This window comes from Dryobates pubescens, chromosome 14, assembly GCF_014839835.1.
Source record: "Dryobates pubescens isolate bDryPub1 chromosome 14, bDryPub1.pri, whole genome shotgun sequence".
Taxonomy (NCBI): domain Eukaryota; kingdom Metazoa; phylum Chordata; class Aves; order Piciformes; family Picidae; genus Dryobates; species Dryobates pubescens.
In genome coordinates, this window is record NC_071625.1 from 3,387,765 (window position 1) to 3,408,538 (window position 20,774).

Genomic DNA, 20,774 nt, shown 5'->3' on the forward strand with positions numbered 1-20,774 from the left:
AAGGTTCCAGCTTGATTTTCTTGATGCAGTAACAATGCTGAGCATCAACCAGGCAAATCTAGAGAAAGTGCCCTAAAATCTCATGGACACCACCAGGGTGGCTGCCACTTCCCAGGGAGGGAGCCTCCCCCCTCCTGAAATGCACAGTATCAACACACACCAAACTCAGTCACTACAACGGGGTAGCAACATCACCACCGCACCCAGGTAATAACAAACCAACAGACATTTACCACAGATCTTTATTTGTGCCATTCACCCAGACTGAGAACACAATTACATGTTCTGCAGGCAATACAGACTCAACAGCAACAGGAGTATTAACTGAGATGTGCTTCTGTAGAGGATTAAATGGCATTTTAGATATGCTATGAGTTGGTACTCCTCTGTTTACCACCAGATGTAGGATGACTGAAATATTCAAGTGTATGCTCTGGGGTTGGTTTGGTGTGCTCTTCATAAGAGGCTTTCCTTCCTGTGGCATTGTGGCTCCTAGGAAAGTATCATTTCATTAAACTCTGTCTCAAGAAGCAAGCTCAAGAATTATCCTGATGCAGCTGAGAAGGAGGCCCAGCCCAGTCAAGCCCCTGTCACACACCAAGGACAAGAACCCTCCTCACTCAGACCCACAGACAGGACCGAAACACATGTGGTATCAGAGCAGAGATGGGGCTTACTTCTATCACTATTTATTGCAACTTTTAACTTTATAAATGTTTGATGCCATTCAGCAATAATTTAGGAGTGGCTAAGATAAGAAAGATTCATTAGGTTTGCAGAATTCCTCTTTTCTGGGATTTTCAAGGCAATGGGAACAAAGGGAGTCAGATGTCAAATCAGCATGGGAGAGGATGATCTGCTTGCTTCAAAACCCTCCAACTTACTACATGCAGTACCCTTCTGGTCTTCAAAAGAGTTCTAACCCTAGATGATTTACAAAAGATTTCACAGCTAAGTACAGACCAGGCCAGGATTGAATTTCACACAATGTTCCCAAATAGTAACATTTGAAACACTTTTATTCTGCATGCTCAGGTCCCGAGCCTGTGCTGCTATCGGCAAACAACCGAAATGCAAAGCAGCTCTAGAGAGGAATTCTGTTCAGCCCAGTCCTCCCCACAAACAGGAGAGCAACACAATTATCTGTTTCAGTCAGGTCCTGGTGGGAGGAAGAAAAAGTGATCCTTCATTACATGTTTCACAAAGACAATGGCCTCACAGTGTCATTATATACAGAGCAGAACACCTAAAGCACTTCTTAACCACCCCAACAAAGAAAGGTTTTCTTAGTAACAATTCACCCAAAACGCTACACCTCAGCCTAAGGCTGAAGCAACCTCACCGCCAAAGCACAACAGCCGGCTTTGTCCCACAAGATGTACTCAGGCAGCTATTAACAGCACAGAATCCATCCGAGGAAGAAACAGCACATTAACCTAACAAAGGAGTCATCTATACAGTATAGACACGGCAAAACTTCAGCTAGCTCTCATTCTTTTTATCAGCTAGCAGACAGGAAATTAGGGGGAGGCATTAAAGGAGCTATGAAGTTTAGAATGAGTTCTGGGATTATTCAGGTTTTTTTGAGGAGCACTTTTATTTCTTTCAAGTGAAACACACACACAAAAGAAGCCAATAACAGATGTACCTCTTTCCACAGGCAAAATAAATCAAATTTGGGTCTCTACTAGGATGTTTCCTTCGTGCCCAGAAATTTAATATTCATTATGAAAGGGCCTTTCCGAATCATGAAACAGTTTATCGTCAGAGAGGATTATCTTCCCATCTCGCTTGCAAATCAAGGTTAAGTCAGAGGTAGCTTAGGAATGTTTTAGAATGTAGTGTTTTACTTGAAATGAATGAATGCCTCTTTCAAAAGGGTAGGAAAGGCAATCAGCAGATACAGCTGCCACTGCCTGCACCGAGAGGAGAATTCGAAGGAGCTGGGAGTAAGATCAGGGGGAAGCACAGAGCACTTCTCTGCGTTGGCTTCAGTGCACCAGCTCAGGCTGGTTTTCTACAAAAGGAAGCACCCCACTAACATAGTAGGCGATCCCAAGGGAGAGCAGAGCAATGACAATGATGAGCAGCAGCACCCTCCAGAAGCCCAGGTCTTCCACAAACTCTTGCCATGTCGTGCGGAAGCTGGAGAGAACTCCCTCACCTTGCTGCAGGTTTGGATTAAGGAGGGAATGGCTTTCCATGGCACTACAAAGGATTAAAGTTAAAAATACATCAGAGAACACCTTTAAGAATGACAGCAATCCTGCTAAGAACAACCCAAACACTCTGCATTAAAAACTAACCCCACCTGCAGGCTGAGAGCAGTGCCTCTGCTAAGCCAAAGCAAAGCAGAGCCAGGAAAGGCTCCAAACTGAAGTCAGCTGCAATGATGTTCTATCATCTCGTGTGCAGGGACTGTTTGTGTCTGTGCATCTGCCCTGACTTTGCAAGCCTTACCACCTAGGAGCCTTCACGAGTCAGTGCCCATAATTCCTGCTAAATATGGCTCAGGAAAGTTTACTGAAGCATAGCTCAGTAAGAGAGGTTGATCTCCTCTCCCAGGCAACCAGCACCAGAACAAGAGGACACAGTCTCAAGCTGTGCCAGGGGAGGTTTAGGCTGGAGGTTAGGAGGAACTTCTTCCTAGAATGAGAGATTGGCCATTGGGATGTGCTGCCCAGGGAGGTGGTGGAGTCACCATCACTGGAGGTGTTCAGGAGGAGACTTGACAGGGTGCTTGGTGCCATGGGTTAGTTGATTAGGGGGTGTTGGGTGACAGGTTGGACACGATGATCTTGAAGGTCTCTTCCAACCTGGTCTGGTCTACTCTACTCTACTCTACTCTGTTCTGTCCTATTCTCAAACCTCAAGGGGCACCAGCTCCTCTTCATAAAACAACAAATCATGATTTAAAAAGAAACTGATAAATAAAAGGGAAACTTTGGAAACCAAGAGAATTGAGGTTCTGAACCCTGCAGTGACCTTGCCTTCCCTCCTGCACGTCTTTGTTACAGATGCCTCTTCCCTAGCACAAAAATATCACAGAAGGCAATAAATTTGGGCAACAAGAAGATTAGAAACTTTCAGGTCTCCAGGACATGTTGGCACTGCTCTGTTTTCTGCCATATGGTGTTCAGCAGCTGCTTTGATGTTTTAACATTCCACTACCAAGCCATCAGGCCCCCTTTGAATGGCCACACTGTAAATTAGGGAGTGGAACTCTCACTTTTAAAGGAGCTAGAAAAATGAAATTAGAGTGGTGCAGACATCCTGCCAGGGAATTGCCTAGAGGAGAAGAAAAATGAAGAAAAATCACAGTGGGTTCAAAGGTTGCATGGATGCTTGTATCACCCTCCCAGCTCTGCTGGCTTCACACTTGGCTTGCAAGAGGAAACTTTCTTCACTGGTGTATGAAAAAGCCTATGAAGGACAAGAAAAATTTCAGTTCTGTGTAATGTTATCTGCCTGTACAGTCCTACTTCTGCTCACTCCAGTGAGCTTGCATACAGAGGTGCTTGCAGGATCAGGCTCTGACAAGCACAGAGGGGAAAAGGTGAAACCAACTCCATACACAATCGTGGCAACAGCAGAAGGGAAGCAAACCCCCCCCTGCTTTTCCCCCTATTACAATTCCTTCCAGTCCCCATGTTCCTAGAGCTCTCTTACAGCAATAATAAACCAAAACATTTCAGGGAAAAGTAGTTTCCCAGTCCAGACTAACTACAGAAATGCTATTGTTCTTTGGGATGATATAAACTGACAAATGGCTGTCAAGGGGGAAAGGTCTCATCTAGGAATCTCTCTTCTAAGACTGCACCACGGAGAAGCTTCACACTGCTCACAGGGTGCTTGTTCTTAGGAGCTGCAGCCACTGAAGAACCATTAGCCAAACCTCCCAGAGCCTGCTGAAGTGTTGCAGCATCACCTTGCCTCTTACACAGCTCCTCTTTTTTTGGTTTTTAAATATTTAACTTGCTGTAAAGCTATTTTTACTTGCCCATAGCTGCAGGAATTAGTCATCCTCTTTGCTTGTTGTGATTTCTCAGGCAAAACAAAGAGTTTAATACAAAACAGCCACTGGTGGAGAATAGAGCTACTCACTCATTAAGTACTAACTAGTTAATACACAACCACAGCAAGGTTAAATAAAGGTACAGTGTAATTTAATAGGCCAACACATGCCTGCTCATCAGACAGGCAAGGGTACACAGGAAACACTTCTGCTACCCCCTGTTAGAACCCAGTTAAATCCATGCTGTTCAAGGTAGTCTTTCTCCTCATGAGCCACAGCAATGCTAAGGCAGCAATGTGTGCTACAGAAGGGTTTGTGCCACACAGCCCACACAGGCTGCTCCTCTGCCCAGCATGCTGTGGAAGTCCACATGCACTTGTGGGTGCAGATGGACAGATGAAAGATGGTCAGAGCCAGCTCTGCCTCCTGACAGTACCCTGCCACTCCTCACAAAGAGAGAATCATAGAACCACAGAACTGTTAGGGTTGGAAGGGACCTCAAGGATCAGCCAGTTCCAACCCCCCTGCCATGGGCAGGGACACCTCACACTAGATCAGGTTGCTCACAGCCACATCCAGCCTGGCCTTAGAAACCTCCAGGGATGAGGCTTCCACCACCTCCCTGGGCAACCTGTGCCAGTCTCTCACCACCCTCATGGGGAAGAACTTCTTCCTAACATCCAATCTGACTCTACCCATTTCAATTTTTTTCCCATTCCCATTCCCCCCTGACAGCCTACAAAGTCCCTCCCCAGCCTTCTTGTAGCCCCCTTCACATACTGGAAGGCCACAATTAGGTCTCCTTGGAGCCTTCTTTTCTCCAGACTGAACAATCCTGACTCCCTCAGTCTGTCCTCATAGGAGACAAGCTCAGCCCTCTGCTCATCCTCGTGGCCCTTCTCTGGACACCTTCCAGCACCTCCAGATCCTTTCTGTAACAGAGGCTCCAGAACTGAACACAGTGCTCCAGGTGGGGTCTCACCAGAGCAGAGTAGAGGGGGAGAATCACCTCCCTTGCCCTGCTGGCTATGCTTCTCTCGATGCAGCCCAGGCTCAGGTTGGCTTTCTGGGCTGCAAGTGCACACTGCTGGCTCATGTGGAGCTTCTCATCCACCAGCACCCCTAGGTCCTTTTCTTCAGGGCTGCCCTCAAGCCAGTCCCTGCCCAGCCTATATCGGTGCTTGGGATTGCCCTGACCCAGCTGCAGGACCTTGCCCTTGGTCTTGCTGAACCTCATGAGGTTGTCTCAGGAGCACAGCTTTGGCCTCTGCTTCTAGAGCAGCAGCAACTGAACACAACAGGGAGCAGGAAAGGTAAGTCAGAGACTGCTTTCAGAAAGAGCAACCATTATTGCTCCATAGGCTCATGCATAATGTAAGAGAGCTGGGGAGTGGAGAGGACAGGAGACATTCATCTAAGTGTCTCTAAAATGTGAAAATAATACTAAGAGTGAGGACTGAAGTGGGGAGGTCTGCAAAGCCAGCTGTTCCAAAGCCATTATTTATTTACCAAGCAAACAGCACACCAGCTCACTTGCTTTTGCTGCTGCAGGCATCTGTTGGTTGTTGTTTTTAAAATAATGTATTTCAGACATTCTAAACACTTCAGAAACAAGCTGGGTACTGCACTGTTTGTGTCTCTGTGCCTCCCTCCAAGGAGAGCTGCTGACTTCCTTGCCAAAGCAAACAATATAACATTTATGAAGGTCAAAAAACAGCAAGGAAGAGATGTCCATTAAAGGGACACCAGCAAATCCAGAATGGGAGCTGCAGTGGGGCTGAGCTGCTGGCCCAGATGTTTAAACAAAGCAGCACAAACGCAGTTCTGGCTGACGAGCAGCTTCCATTAAGCTTTAGTCAAGTCAGAAAGGTGACACACACAAATTCCTGTCATTTGTCCCCACAGAATTCAGAGACCAGTAGATTTTTTTATTTCACAGCCTAGAGCAGGCTCTGATGACTATCTGGCATCATTTCTGTAATCCTGTTGGTTTCACCTTTTCTGCTAACTCCACTTAGCCAACACCTACATTTGCACAGAATCACAGAACCACCAAGGCTGGAACAGACCTTTAAGATCACAAAGTCCAACCAAAGCCCAGCTGCCATGACCACTAAACCATCTCCTGAAGCACCACATCTGTGGCTTCTTGCACATCTGCAGGGGTGGTGGCTCTACCACCTCCCTGGGCAGCCTGCTCCAACCCCTCACCACTCTGTCAGTAATGAAGTTTTTTCCTCAGGTCCAGCCTCAGCCTCCCCCAGGCACAACTCAAACCCACTGCCTCTTGTCCTGTCGCTATTTGACACAAATCAAGCAACAATCACTTGACAAAAGTCCCTGCCTCTGGTGACACAATGCTCCAGCAGTCACAGCTGAGGATCAGTGGCAGGTCAAATACAAATTTACAGATTTGAATACATTCAGCATAAAAGCAAGGATTGTAAACAAAGCTGATATTCTGCTCTCAGTGTAAACTAAAGAACTAAAGCCAAACAATAAAGGAGGACTGGACAGATCTCCTGCAGCATTAACCCCAGCCCCACACCATCTCTCAAGAGAACTGGGCTTGCTTTGAAACTTTCAAGGCTTCTTGCCTCATCTAAATCCTCCTACAAGAGGGCTGCCTTGGAAGCTCATGATAAAAATCCACTCCCAGTTCTCAGTCACAGAGAGTATGTTTTGTATCTGTATCCTTTGGCCCTTGTGCTATGGTCATCTTCAGCCTTCAGAGGCTACTTTGTGTTGTTCAGCAGGATTTCTTGTCAGCAACCACACCTCTCAGCCTTCACTCTGTCAAGCTAAACCAAGCTCTAGCTGCCTCCTTTCACAAGATCCTAGAATGGTTCAGGTTGGAAGGGACCTCAGAGATCATCTCCTCCAACCTCCCCACCATGGGCAGGGACACCTCTCAGCTAGACTTGGCTGCTCAAGGCCTCATCCAACCTGGCCTTCAACACCCCCTGGGAGTAGGCAGCCACAGCCTCCCTGGGCAGCCTGTGCCAGAGTCTCAGCACCCTAGCACTGAAAAACTTCTTCCTAAGCACCTGTCTAACCCTGCTCTCCCTCAGCTTCATTCCCCCTCTAGACACCCTTATGAGAAGTTCCTCTGCAGCCTTCCTGTAGGATTCCTTCAGGTCCTGAGCACTGAGGCCTTGCTTCTCCACACTTCTTGGAGGGGAAACAAAACTGCTTTGAATGGGGCTAGCAGCATTATAAGGAGTCCTGCCCAGCACAAGGTACCACTGCTTTTTATTACAGCACTGACAGCTTTCTGTATGTTGTGGAAACAGCTCACTTTGTGTGCTGCAGGACTTCACTGCCTTTTCCAGGGTAGCATGAACTCCTGAAACTAACACACCAAGCCTTTTCTGCTACACCTTGGTTTTCATTAGGAAAGGAGATTGCATTTTGTGCTGCTGAATCACAATTCCTTTGTACGAATTCCCTCCCCTTGTCACCCCAGGCTTTGTACACCACCCCAGTGATCCCCTGGACCGCCTGTACCTCACCTCTTAGTATCATTAGCATGCTGCTACCTTCTATGGCAGCAGCAGGGATCAAAGTTCTAAGCAAGCACAGCCTGAGAACCAGGCCTTCCAGAATTCATTAGGAGCTTCCATCTAACCAAACACTTCCCCTGAAGTTGTCAGCAGGTCTCCTGAACTGAGCTGTCCTTGAACCCTCTCTTTAGCCACCATGACATTTTCAGTTTACTCTCCATCTGTTTTAGGACCAGAACCAACAGGAATTTCATATCTGGCATTATATGAAGTCCTTTATGCAGGTTCAGATAGCTGCAAAGCCTGCTAGCCCTTCTGTGCACAGACAGTCCATCTCCCCAGATGGATGTGAGGCTAGCCTGGGGTGCTGGCATCCTGCATCTCACTTTGCCCTTGGCTTTGTGACAAGCAGTAGAATTCTGGGCAGTCTGCTTAGGCAAAAAAAAAGTAACTATTTTTTAAAATTTCTACCATAAAATGAAAATCTCCAATAGAAAAAAAATTATTTCTTTTCCTACATTTGATCTGCTTAAAGAGATTGCTTTTCATAATGCAGCATTTCGGGTTGGCCTGATGAGACCAGGCCAGAGCTGCTGCGGTGCGTTTTGAGGAGTAACCAACTAAGTCGATCACAAAACTCCAGAAGTCATCAACATTATCTCTGCTGGTAATGATTTTTGGTTGTAAGTACCTTTCACTTTCAGCAGTCTGCATGGTTTCCAGCTTGGAGTGAGCTCCTCTGTTAAATCCTTTCACCTCTTGCTCCTCTAAAGACTCCAGCAGTCTAATCACATCTTTATTCACGCCCCTGCGCTTGGCGAGAACCAGCGGCGTTGCACCTTGGTGGTTGCTAAAATAACCCCACAGCAGGGCAGGGGAAGAAAAGAAACTGTTAGTAGAGGCATTTTGTAACAGCTCAGCACAACACATGACAGTTTTGTAAAGTTCTCAGAACTATTTCCTGTCATATCAGACAGTAAGAAGTTCCTGCCTACACAAATAAGAGCCTAGCTGGCTACTGAAGAAAATCAGTACATTTAGCTTTGAAACTGCATAGCTCTGATTCCACTGAATAAACCAAACCAAACCCAAACCTCCTTCTACTCTAGTGCAATGGGAATCTCTGGGTGTTACAGCAAAAACAAACTATACACTTATGACAAAGCTCAAGATTAAGTTTAATTTGGAGAGAGAGTTGTGTGATCTAGTTCTTGATAGCTTCTCCTCCATGTTGGCATTAGGACACTGGGCAAAAACCGCAATTAAATACAGATGGTCCCCCTCTGCTATTAATACTGAAGAGGACCAGAGCTGCCTTCAGACTGGTGATTTTCAGAGTTGCTTGAAAAGAGGACAAAGCCCCAATGCACAACCCATAAAGAATCCAGGCTGCACATAACCAGTTTTGCTGAGTCAAAAACATCAGATGAGAGACGGGTGAAAGAGGCAGAGATCAAACCCCACAAAGGTTTTCAAGTTACTACTGGTTCCCTGTGTGATGGGAACATGCAGAAAGTTCCACAAACAAAGTAATTCAGCTCCTGCAGGGAAGCAGCCAGTTATTTTGTAGCTTGAGAGCTCACAGCTGAACACTGGCACCAGACAGCTGCTGGAAGGCAGAAAGAAAGAATATCCAATATTTAAAAGAAGGGCTGAGTCACAGACTTTGAGGGAGCAGGAAGCCACTGAAAGAAAGCATTGTTACCAAAGGAGTATGGGAATGAACTGACACACACAACTGTATTTTCTTCTCTTATACAGTACAACAATTCAAAGGCTGGAACTGTGCTGGAGAAAACTCTTTGAAAGTAATCAATGTGATTTTTTTTTTCCTTTGGTGCCAACCACCCACACCTGCCTGTCTGGCCAGCCCAGGATAGCAGTGTCATCAGTGAGGCAGAATTAGCCACAGCAGCCCACACCAGCAGCTGCTATTTTTATTTGCTGTCCTTGTCACACAGAACTAGCAGAAGTGGCCTCTTACTGCTCTCCTGCCCTCTTATTTTGTGGTTTTTTATTAAGTGATCTCTTCAAAAGCTGAACTGCACCAAATACAGCATTTCAGCAACAGCAGCAGAAGACTAAAATATAATAACATATATGCTTGTTAAAATAAAAAAGAAAAGTGACTTACCAGATATCAATTTTAAGTCCATTAGACACGAGGAACTGGATGGTGTCCACATGGCCACACAGGTGAAGGGCTGTGTTACCTTGGTAATCAGTGGCTAGGAGGTCAGCACCGAATTTATGCAGGAGCTGACAGATGTCCACGTTGCCCCTGGCTGCAGCCAGGTGGAGGCCGGTGCGGCCCCGGCTGTCTCGGATGTTGGGGTCAAAGCCGCTCTCCAGCAGCCGTTTGGAGTAGTTGAAGTCTCCATCGATGCAAGCCTGCAGCAGCGGCACGTTGGTCTGCGAGGAGTCGTTGACAAACACGTAGGACATCGTTTCGACTCTCTCTCTGGAGTAGGTGACAAACCTGCAAGCGGCAGCGGGAGGTAACGATGGTGAAACCGGCAAACAAACACAATGCAAACACTCGGCAGGCTGCTCAGCTTCTGCCACAGGAATGCAAAGCAGCTCACGAAGCAGCTCTGCGATCTTCCTACGGGGCACGTTAACTTGGGGTGCTGCTAAACTCCTGCTACCAGGGGAAATGCTCCTTCTGCTCTTACACCTCTGGCCACAGCAGCAAAGCTTTCTTATTGCAGAAAACTGCTAAGATCAGTGCTACAACTGCAAGGCAGGAGATCAGCTTTCACCTAACATGAGATCATGGCTACTAATACTGATAGAGCAAACCACTGCAGATCAGAACTGAAAGGTAGTACAGGCATCATAAACAGTGATGTTAGCTGCAACTCTTGATGGATGCAAGCAAAGCTAAACTTGAACTTTGGTGTACAAAGTGCAGTTAGCTGCTGCAAATACTTGGTTATTGTAAATACTAATTCCTTCTTCTGCAAGAAACCTTTCCCAATACACCTTGCAGAACATTACTTTTATAGTGCCACAGATAAACTACTCAAACAAACCAGAACAGAAAACTGAGTGCATTACATGAATCTGCCCCACTGGACCTGAAAACTGGAAGTCAGTGCAAGGACTATGGCAAAATCAGGTATGGAGCTATGGTGTGGCAGTTTTAGGCTATGCCTTTAAAATTTAGCTGGAATAGTTGGAACCCCAATATAGACAAAGGTAGTTTCTCTGGTTTCATAAAGGATTAAGGTTTTTTTTCTGTGTTAGGACCTAAAAGAAAGAGATAAATGTTTCACTCTGGATTTCTTGCTATAGAATATTCCATGAGCTATGGTAAGTGCTGCAGAGGAACATTTTAAGGATGAGCCAAATAAGGAGGGTATGATGATGCTGGGTGTTTACAGGACACAAAAGATGGCTTAAAAACAATAAGGAGGAAAGAGAGTGACTCTGCAAGAGCAGGGTAAAAGGTGTGTGAAGAGATGGCATGAAGACATCTAGGAGACTGGACAGCAAAGCTCTGCACTGCCTCAGAGACGTGGCAAAAAGGAGGGGGGGAAAAAATCATATAAAGCAGTAAAAATGCTTAGAAGAAACATCCATACAGGTACAACACAGCTCAAGAGACAAGAAAGAAAAGTGATTTTACTAGCTAGGCTTTGAATGGGAACTGAAATTCACACGAACCAGTGTATTTCACTTGCTCAGGGTCTGTATTTTGGGCTCATGCTATAGCAGTGTTCTGACTGACTGTATGAAGCTCCTCCTACGACAGCCACACGTGGATATGCATTTTCTCATCTATATAAGGTATCCCTTCCACACCAGCATGCTCATTCAGCTGGGAGAATGGAAACATGGCCAGCAGCCAAAGAACTCGATTTCAAACCTCTCCTTTTCCTGAAGAGTTTATAATGTCTGTATTTTGCAGCTCCTCCCCCATTTTTTAGAGCAAATTCAAGATCAAAGTACCTACAGAAGGAATTTCAAAATGTTTACACACTGATGTGAAAAGCAGCCACAGCATTTGGGGCTGGAGGAGTTCATCACATTTAAAGTTCACTAGGTTGAATGTTCTGTCTGGCCAGATCCTGCTACATGTATGAACACTGTCCAGTCTCTCAGGGCAGGAATGCACAACTTTTTTGCTTTCTTGGACACAGAACAGACAGAGATAGGGATAGCTATCTGTATAAAGAATGATTTTAAGCAGAGCTACGTGCCCCTAGGCTGCAAGTGTGCTTGTAAACATGTGCTGGTAATATCACTGGCTCAACAATCATGTCCAACAGCAAAAGGCCAGTTCACTGCTGTGCTGCAAAGCTTTCAACTCAAGGCTGGCATCACTTCGGGCACCAACCCCTTGCTGATAAGCCTACACAAGGAGGCAGGACAATGCACCTGCTCCTATTTCTAATGAACATGGTACAAACCCCCTGGACACTGCACAGTCAGGATTCCCAGCCTACAGCAATTTCAGTTTTCTTGCCCATTTTCCACCCAAATCATGAATGATTGAGCATTCTTCAGCTCTGCCCAGCCAATTTTCACCAAGAGAAACACCGTGCCCGGTTTCTGTACAACGTGATTGCAGCCCTTCTGTTCCACACTAAATCTTCCCTAAAGCAAGACCATAAATCATTTACAAACCTCCACTTATCAGCCATAGTAACAGCACATTGACAGCACAAACCCCTACTTGTACTTAATAGAAAGATGATGGTTGGCCTGTAAAGTAGATTGCAGTGTTTAAGCCTGTTTAATCAAACCAGGCCTAATGGAAATCCACAAGGGGTGATCACAGAGGTGCAAGCTATCTGAGAAACACTATGGCATGCCCTGGTAAATGCAAGCCAGTGTTTCTGTTTCAGACAGGAAGCTAAAGTCTTACAGAACTCCCCACCACCTCACACAGCTCTGCTGAAACATCACCAGGAAAAGAACAGCCAACAAGAAAAAGCTCTCTAATCTTCTCAGGAAAGGAAGCAAAAGCTTAGCAGCCGTCAGAAAGCGTAACTGGAAGCAATTCTGATTCAGAAGGTACCATCACTAGTATCTTTCAGAACTGATTGCTGAAGTGTCAAAGACTAAAGTGAAACCTTACCATTTCACAGTAAAGAAGAAAAAAACCCAAACAAACAAATCCTTCTTCTCAAGGCTTGAAGTTGTGGACTAGGCAAATGCATCCATACACGCACACAAGAAATGGAAACCATCTGGTTTGATTTATCTGTGTGATGAAAAAGACTTTTTCTACAAAGACAATTCCATTTCACATATGGTTGCCCAGGCAGCTCACGCCTGACTTAGGTCAGGTATGAGCTGCATGCAAAGCTGAACTGTGCCCCAGCTCTTAAGTGCCAGTCCCCAGATGGTATGTTCTTGCCTTAACCTAATTTTCCTAGCAAAACTCAGCAAAAAATGCCAATAGCCTACTCACTCAGATCTTTTTGAATGCACAAACTGTGGTTAGGTTTCTGAGAAGGGGATGGATCAAAATGCTTATTGCTGTGATGAGTTTCTGATGAGATTTAGAAACAAAACTCCCAAGTATTACCCCATTCTCTTTGAATTGCTTCTGAAAGGTGACTCAGGGAACTCTGACCCTGCCTAGAAGCTGGCACAGCTACCATTCAGCAGCAATGTCACAGGCACCAATCAGGACAAAAGGACTTGCACTAGTAAGGAGATCCAGAAGTGCTGCGAAACAAGCATTCTGAATATCCCACTAAATTACTGCTGCTGGAGTTAAATCTAATTTAGTTCAGCAAGTGACTGCTCCTAGAAATGTATCACTAGCTACTGAAAATGTGTCTTTTAAATGACACTTTTGTTTAAAACAAAAATTGAAAAAGCAAGCTTTTTCTGCTGTTAATAACTTGGTACTTTGATAGAAAATTAGGGTTTTTTGGGGGGAAGTAAATTCAAAGCTGTCCTTCCCATTAGAAAGGCATTCTGTAAGAATAGCTTTTCCCTACATTTATACATGGGAGATACAGCCTGAGCACAGTGTGATTTTATTAGTAACTTTAGAAATTGTGCTGCAAGTCCCTTCTTCAGTGGCAGGTGAAGCAGAGGGTAAGAAAAATCTAACTGAGCTGTTCTGTTTCCAAAAGGAGTGCTCATACAAAGCGATCCTGTGAGGATCACCTATTTGGTTATTAGAAGTCAGTTGTTGCTCTGTCCCGTGCACAACGGTAACTCAGCATCGCACGCTGATCTGATGCATAGCGTGTTCACACCTGCAGAAGCCAGGAGGGATCTTGAATACTTCAAACCACAAAGCTCAATGCAAGTTCTATTGCTTTTTAAACTAGCCCTAAACTGGCACTAACTCTGGACAGTTTGATTTTACAGTAAGCATGTTGTTGTCTCAGATAGTTCAATTGCTACCAAACAGCTGCAGAAAAGAACACCACTTAGACTGTGAGGCAGAATCACTAATGGGACCAGTCTCTCCACTGCAAAAATATTACTGAACCTGACAAGTTGCAATTAACCATCCAGGCTACAGCAGTTCTGCACAACTACAGCATTTCCAAGAACAGTCAGGAAACCTGAGTTGTCCCTCTTTCAAAGAACAGCATCAGGACAGTATCAGATTGGTCAGTAATTGGCATTTCTCAGTATCAGGACACACTGACACATGGAACCTAAGCAGCAGCACGACTGCCACTGGAGAGACTGCCACTGCCCAGTAATGGGGACTACAACCAAACCAAGACCAAATAATAGCCACCACTCTGTGCCGGCAGAACACAGCAGAACCTACAGTGGCCAACTCCCTTGCAGCAAACAGCTTCCTCTTCCAGTAACATGCTTTGAGAGCGGCAGTGGCTTTCAGAGTGCTTCCTCTTCAGTCTCCAAATGAATGAAAAACATTCCAGTGGTTTGCTTATACCACAGGTCCCCATCTCTGAAGGCAGCTTCCTGATCAGAAGGGATTGTTCCCTTAAAACCACCCTGTGAACACAAGCTTTCTTTGGATATGCAAGAGAAAAGTGTTTTAAGGTGTAATTTAATGATTAAAGCCAACCCACATTGCCTTGCTTGTCTACCCTCTGAACACTGAGCAGCTCTTGAAAAGTAAACCCAGCAGTATTAATTCCTTTTCTAAGTAGTTGGAGGGAGAAATCCCTGGTTAAGTTGTCACATGTGCTTGTATTGAGATGTAAGTCACTAGGGAGTCACTTAACTCAATAAATGCTACCTTTAGTTCAAAAGTCACATGAACAACTGCCATTTCTGTTAGGCAAAGAACCCCACTGCCTACACCAAGTTCCATGAGAGCTCTGCATCTTCTATTAAAAACCTTTACCTGTTCAGCCCAACTGGCTCTGCTGCTGGCTTTGCTGCTAAGAGCAGCATCTCAGATTCAGCACAGCATGATGTCTGGTTCATACAGCATCTCCCCTTCCTAGCTTTAGTCATCTTTTCAGTAGTTCCTGAATCCAAGGAATCACAGCATGTTTGTAAGACCTCTCTCTCGTGTTTCTAGCCAGACACACGGCTCAGTGGCAAGACAAGATCATCATTTATGCCTTTTGTTTTCTGCTATCCTCCTTCCCTTCTGCAGACATCACACAGGGACATTCTTTCGATTTTAGGACCATCCTTGAAGTAGAAATGTAAGTGTGCTATGCATAGCTTGTGCTTTGCACACATGGGATACTATGTGCTTCAGGAGAAGAAATAAATGAATCATTGCTTATCTTTCAGAAATCAGCAGACAAAGGCACTGAGAAACAGTGAGCTTTGCTCACCACTGTGCAGTATGTCAACAGCACAAGGTACAAACAATAACAAGATCACTACGCCCATCCAAGGTTGCAGAACACTTCCCCAGATAAATACACAGTGCATGTACTATATTATGTACACAAAATGAGGGAATGAGAGGAGGGAGATCAATCTGTTAAAACACCTTTATTGACAAGCAGACTCACAGACATTTTATCCTTATCCCTCATACACTTAACTGGCAATTCAGTTGCATTCTGTGTTTCAGTGCACTTAACTTCCATCAGATATACAGCAAAGTATGTTTGAACCTTGCTCAGTTTCCATCTTCTGCAAAAGAACTCTTGGGGAAGAAAGGCATTTCACAGATTTCTTCAGGTCATCTGTAACTTCCCCACAACTGGCTCAGGGGAATCAGGAAATAACTGCAGTAGCTCCCTGATCACTGTGGTCAGTTTGCATACATCTGCTTTCATAGGAACTCACTGAATCACTTACACTGGTCATAATTAGCAACCTCTTCACAAATCTGTGCTCAAATTCCTTCTCTGTTCCACATGGGAACACCCAGCACAGCTAACCCGCGCTGGGAAAGAAGCTATTCAGAGGTCATCAGCATACTCCTTGTTGGTGGTGTATTTGTTTGCTTAACAAACTAGAGAGAATTCGTTCCGATCCTAATGAAGTGTTTGTGTTTACATTTGCTGCAGACCTTGAAGCAGTCTCCTGGAAAAGAAGAGAACAGTAACCGAGCAACCAGGGTCGGTTGCGAGCCCGCGGGCGCCGAGCTGCCGGCGGCCCGGCCGCGGTGCCTGGCTGAGCACCGCCACCGCGTGGGCTGCCAGGTCCCTGCCCGGCTGAAGGGAAGGGTGAGGCAGCCCCGGCCTCTAATTGATTTCTGCTGCATTTCCCGGTATTTGCTGCTTTCCCGAGAAAGAAATCAACGCAAGGCACGCAAATATGATTTTATAACACTCTGAAATCCAAAGCACTACTCCCGTGTGGGAGCAGCAGCCCTGTTTAAGTTCTGAGCCTCTATCAGGGAAAGGAGGACTCTAGCTCTGAAGACAAAGGTGTTTCCTTCAACAAAGTAGGCACTTAGGGCTGTTTCTTTAAAACCCTCAAAAACTAAACTCAAAATACCACTGACACACACAAAAGGCCAAATCCTTGCCTAGGCAAAGAAGAAGTCTGAGATGGGAAGTTCACTGAATAGAAAGGCTTTCTGCATCCAGCAGGAATCATCACAAGTCAGAGCTCAGCCAGCTTTATTCTAGCAACAAAACTAAGACTCAAGAACCTCTTGCTGAGCTGCCTGTTGTTATACAGCCCATATTTTCTTATCTGGTTCCTTACATGCATGTAGCAACACAGTATTGGTGACAAGGCCTCAGTAAGATATGCCACAGCACAGCCAGGTTCACGGCTACAAGCAGCAGGGCACTTCAAAAAGCAGACATCTCCTACATGTGTTAAGTCATTGATATGTAACTGCAGCTTCGACTTTACCTTTAAAATAAAACACTGCTCTGCTTGCTGACTAGTTTACTGTATCAACAAGTAACACCACTGATAAGACAACTAACGCTGGCAGATACAAGGCTCTTGCTATGCCTGCTGGGTACAGGCATTTCATAGAACCATAGAATTGTTAGGGTTGGAAGGGACCTCAAGGATCATCCAGTTCCAAACCCTCTGCCACAGCAGGGACCCCAAGGATCATCCAGTTACAAACCCCCTGCCACGGTAGGGACCCCACACATTAGATGAGGTTGCCCAGAGCCACATCCAGCCTGGCCTTCAAAACCTCCAGGGATGAGGCTTCCACCACCTCCCTGGGCAGCCTGGGCCAGTATCTCACCACCCTCATGGGGAAGAACTTCTTCCTAACATCCAATCTGAATCTACTCACTTCCAGTTTTGCTCCATTCCCCCATTCTGCTCAGAATTCTCCCATTTCAGATAATTCCAAATGTCTACTGACACAGCATGACTTTAAATACTCAGCTGGATCGTGTTGTAGGCCATGGTAAGGTGAAATGGCAAAACTGCTATGGTTTTATTTCTCATTAATACATACAACTATGTCTGCTTTTCACCAACAAATCTCTTTTATGCTATAAGGTTGTTTTGTGGGGTTTTTTTAATGCTTCCTGAAAATCCAAGTAGAGGGTACAAGTCACAACATCTGCAACTGCAATCCTACTTGGTGAACTCCAGTAAAAGCTGACAAGCCTTAGATGTAGCAATCCTCTAGGAATCCATCCATTAACATTAGAAGATGTATTCCTGTAAGTTTAGGTCATACAATTCAGCTGATGTAGCTGCATTACTTATTGTGTCCAGTTCTGGGACCCTCAGTCCAGGAAGGAGTTCAGGCAACTGCTTGAAAGAGTCCAGTGCAGAGCCACAAAAATGATTAGGGGAGTGGAATATCTCCCTTGTGAGGAGGGACAGGGAGCTGGGGCTCTTCAGCTTGAAGGAGACTGAGGGATGACTTCGTTGTTTATAAATATGTAAAGGGTGAGTCCCAAGAAGATGGAGTCAGGCTCTGCTTGGTGATGCCCAGTGACAGGAAAAGGGGCAATGGGTGGAACTGAGGCGTAACAAGTTCCATGGAAACATGAGGAAAACTTTTTTCACTGTGAGGGTGACAGAACACTGGAACAGGTTGCCCAGGGGGGTTGTGGAGTCTCCCTCTCTGGAGATATTCAAAACCCACCTGGATGTGCTCCTGTGTGATCCTGCTCTGGCAGGGATGTTGGACTAGATGATCTTTTGAGGTGCCTTCCAGCCTCTAACATTCTGTGATTCAAAGACAGAAATGCCACCAGCAAGAGTGATGCTAACACACAAACTGAAGCCAACACTCTGAGTTCCACAAACATGGATAGCGCTTCAGTGAGGTACTGCACGAGATCAAACTTTTCTCTACACATTTAGAAGGTATAATCTTTACATAGCAAGGCAAACCACATCAGAATTTGTGCTCTTCATCCAGGTGGCAGCAGAATCTCAGTAAACACCGACAACTGTACTGTGGTGGAGCAGGCCATGCACTCAGCCAGGCCTATCAGCCTATTACCTGCACTAACAGCACGCCACAAATGGTCTCCACAGAAAGCTGAGAGCATTTCACACAACAGGTATAAACCAATGCCCTCTGAAATACTTTGTGTGCTTATTAAGTGACCCATGTGAAGTGGAGCATTCATAATGGAGATCATGTTGGAGGCAACCAACTGACAGACTGATCAAAAGAAAAGAAATAACAGCTCTCAAAATTCCAGCATACCCAAATCCCTAGAAGAGCCACTACTACTTAAGTCCTTGAATGACCAGGTCCTAGGCTGCAGATGAGGACTTCAAGGCCACATGTATTCAGATATAAACTGCATAAGAATATGATCTGGGATGATACAGTCAGCTTAAGGCACCCTTGCTCTTGCTGATAAGGGGTATGAAAACCTACCCCTGAGGGCAGATCAGCACTGCTTTGTATAGCCCCCTCCTGCCAAGGCAATCAACATTGCTCTGGAAAGATGACAGCAAATGCACAAACTGCACTTCAGCCTTTGACTCATCTCACCTTGTTCTCCAGCATCTTCTCTTCCACCCAGAAAGAGAGCAATTAGCCAGTGTCATTTTGTGACTGTCACCAATCCCACTATTCAGACTGCAAACATGCCTATAAAGAGTTTTCTTCTAAAACACACATTTAACAAGTTCTTGTTACAAATCTGTTTTACAAACAAGAAACAGATTAAAAGTCTACAGGTAGCACTGAGCTGCAAAAACCCAAGAGCACTACTTTTACAAACCAGTCACATTCCACCTGTTGGGCTTTTGCTCCTTGGCCTTTTGGAAGGCTGCTCCTCAACATCAGTGCTCTCTGATGGTAAGACATTTTCATACATTATTAACCTTTTAATCCATGTTAAATTATTCATGTATCAACACCATTCTTTAGCTCAATGTATTCCCAATAGAAAGTGAAAAAGGCCTTTATTCTGCAAAATTTAAAAAGCCAAATGCTTCTTTTGACAGACCTTTCATTTCCCTGCCTGTCCTGGGCACATCTCTCTACATCTTATTTACTTTAGGTTTTCACTTGAGAGTGAATACTACTGCATACTACTGCACCCTCTTCTATACTGCCAACACCTCCCAGCTCTCCATCAGCCCCAAATTACAACAGTAAAGTTTTAACAGCAACATCAAGATATTTATTAAGCATTTAATAAGATTGGTCTCAAGATGGCTCTTCAAATACATAATTTTACAACCTTTTACACCCAGATTTGATGGATTTTCTTTTTATTATTACTTCCCACAGTGTGTCCCTAGTTCCTCCTCCATTCACTTCACAACTTGGGCATCATCCCTATGACTTTTCAACACAATAAGCAACTTCCCCTGCAGCCCCTGATCAAAAACTCTATTCTTGTCTAGAATAAAAAGAGAACTACTCCACTCCTTCAAAAAACACCAACTACTGCCGCGAAGAATTTTGAAAAGAAGGTAAAAAAGGACTCTCTTCTGACAAAAATACGTATGACCTTTTAATTTCACCGATCTTCATTGTTTATCCCAAAAAGCACATTGTGAAGCAGCCCGGCACAGGGGCTGCACACCTGCTGACGTCCCGCCAGGGCAGCCGCCTTCCCCTCTCCGGTGCCCTCCCTTCTCGTGTTACAGGCGGGCAGCGCACCCGCTGCTCTCCCACCACACCAGCACGGACCGCGCTGCCCCTCTTCAGCTCCCGGGCCAAGCACTGCGCAGGCCCCGGGCCGGTTTTGTCGCCGCTTGCGGTGCCTGTCACCGCCTGGCCTCCGCCCTCATGCGGCCCTGCCACCGGTTCCCTACCGCGGCGCCCTCCGGCCCTGCCCACGGCCTTGCCCCGGCCGTTCCCTCCTCGCCGCCGCTCCTGCGACTGTGTCACGGCCTCAGGGCAGGCTCGGCCGGTGCCGCTGCCTCCCTCGACGCTGCCCCTCATCCCCTGCGCCGTGCGAATGGCTCGGCAGAGCCCGGGCCCGCCACACACACCGGCGGGCTCCCCTCACAGACATGCCGACCGACAAGGCCCCCTCCCGCCACGAACAGAAGGTCCCCGCACCCCTCCACCCGGCGGCCGGACCGGCGGCCAGACACCGCCCCGCTCCCCGCGCTACCTGCACTCGGCGGCGGCTCGGCACGCAGGGGCCGCCGGGCTCGGGCCGCACAACAGGGAATCGGAGGCGGCGGGGCGGCCGCGCGCGCCCCCTGCTGGGCGGAGGCCGCCCTAGATGCGCGCCTGCCGCCGAGAGCGGCCGTGCCGCGCTCCCCGCGACCGCCGACTCGGGCCGGGGGCGGAGGTACGACACTGCCCGCCCCGCGTCGGCCGCGAGGCAGCTGCCGTGGGCCGCACACCGGCGGGCGGCGGCGACGGGGCCGGTCCCGGTCCGGGGAAGAGGCAGGCAGCGGTGGCACTGCCGCCTCCGCAGGGCCGAGCTGGGCGAGGCGCGGGCCTCCTCCGGCTCCTGAAACGAAGCTGT

The 20,774-nt window shown here is 46.5% G+C and overlaps 1 protein-coding gene across 1 annotated transcript; it reads right to left on the bottom strand.

The window, feature by feature from the left end:
* Positions 1 to 236: 236 nt before the first annotated feature.
* Positions 237 to 20,496, bottom strand: ANKRD46 (ankyrin repeat domain 46). The gene is made up of 4 exons (XM_054167462.1): positions 20,412 to 20,496; positions 9,653 to 9,997; positions 8,210 to 8,368; positions 237 to 2,208 (listed from the first exon to the last, which is right to left on the bottom strand). Exons 2-4 carry the CDS (start codon positions 9,961 to 9,963, stop codon positions 1,992 to 1,994), a joined length of 687 nt encoding a protein of 228 aa, XP_054023437.1. The 5' UTR covers positions 9,964 to 9,997; positions 20,412 to 20,496; the 3' UTR covers positions 237 to 1,991.
* Positions 20,497 to 20,774: the final 278 nt, after the last annotated feature.

What these genes read in the sequence shown, in the direction of transcription:
- ANKRD46 (XM_054167462.1), bottom strand. Translation starts at nt 9,963, where the DNA reads ATGTCCTACGTGTTTGTCAACGACTCCTCGCAGACCAACGTGCCGCTG. An exon ending in GGACTTAAAATTGATATCTG is followed by an intron (nt 8,369 to 9,652) that starts GTAAGTCACTTT and finishes GGGTTATTTTAG; the next exon opens with CAACCACCAAGGTGCAACGC. An exon ending in CAGACTGCTGAAAGTGAAAG is followed by an intron (nt 2,209 to 8,209) that starts GTACTTACAACC and finishes AATCCTTTGTAG; the next exon opens with TGCCATGGAAAGCCATTCCC.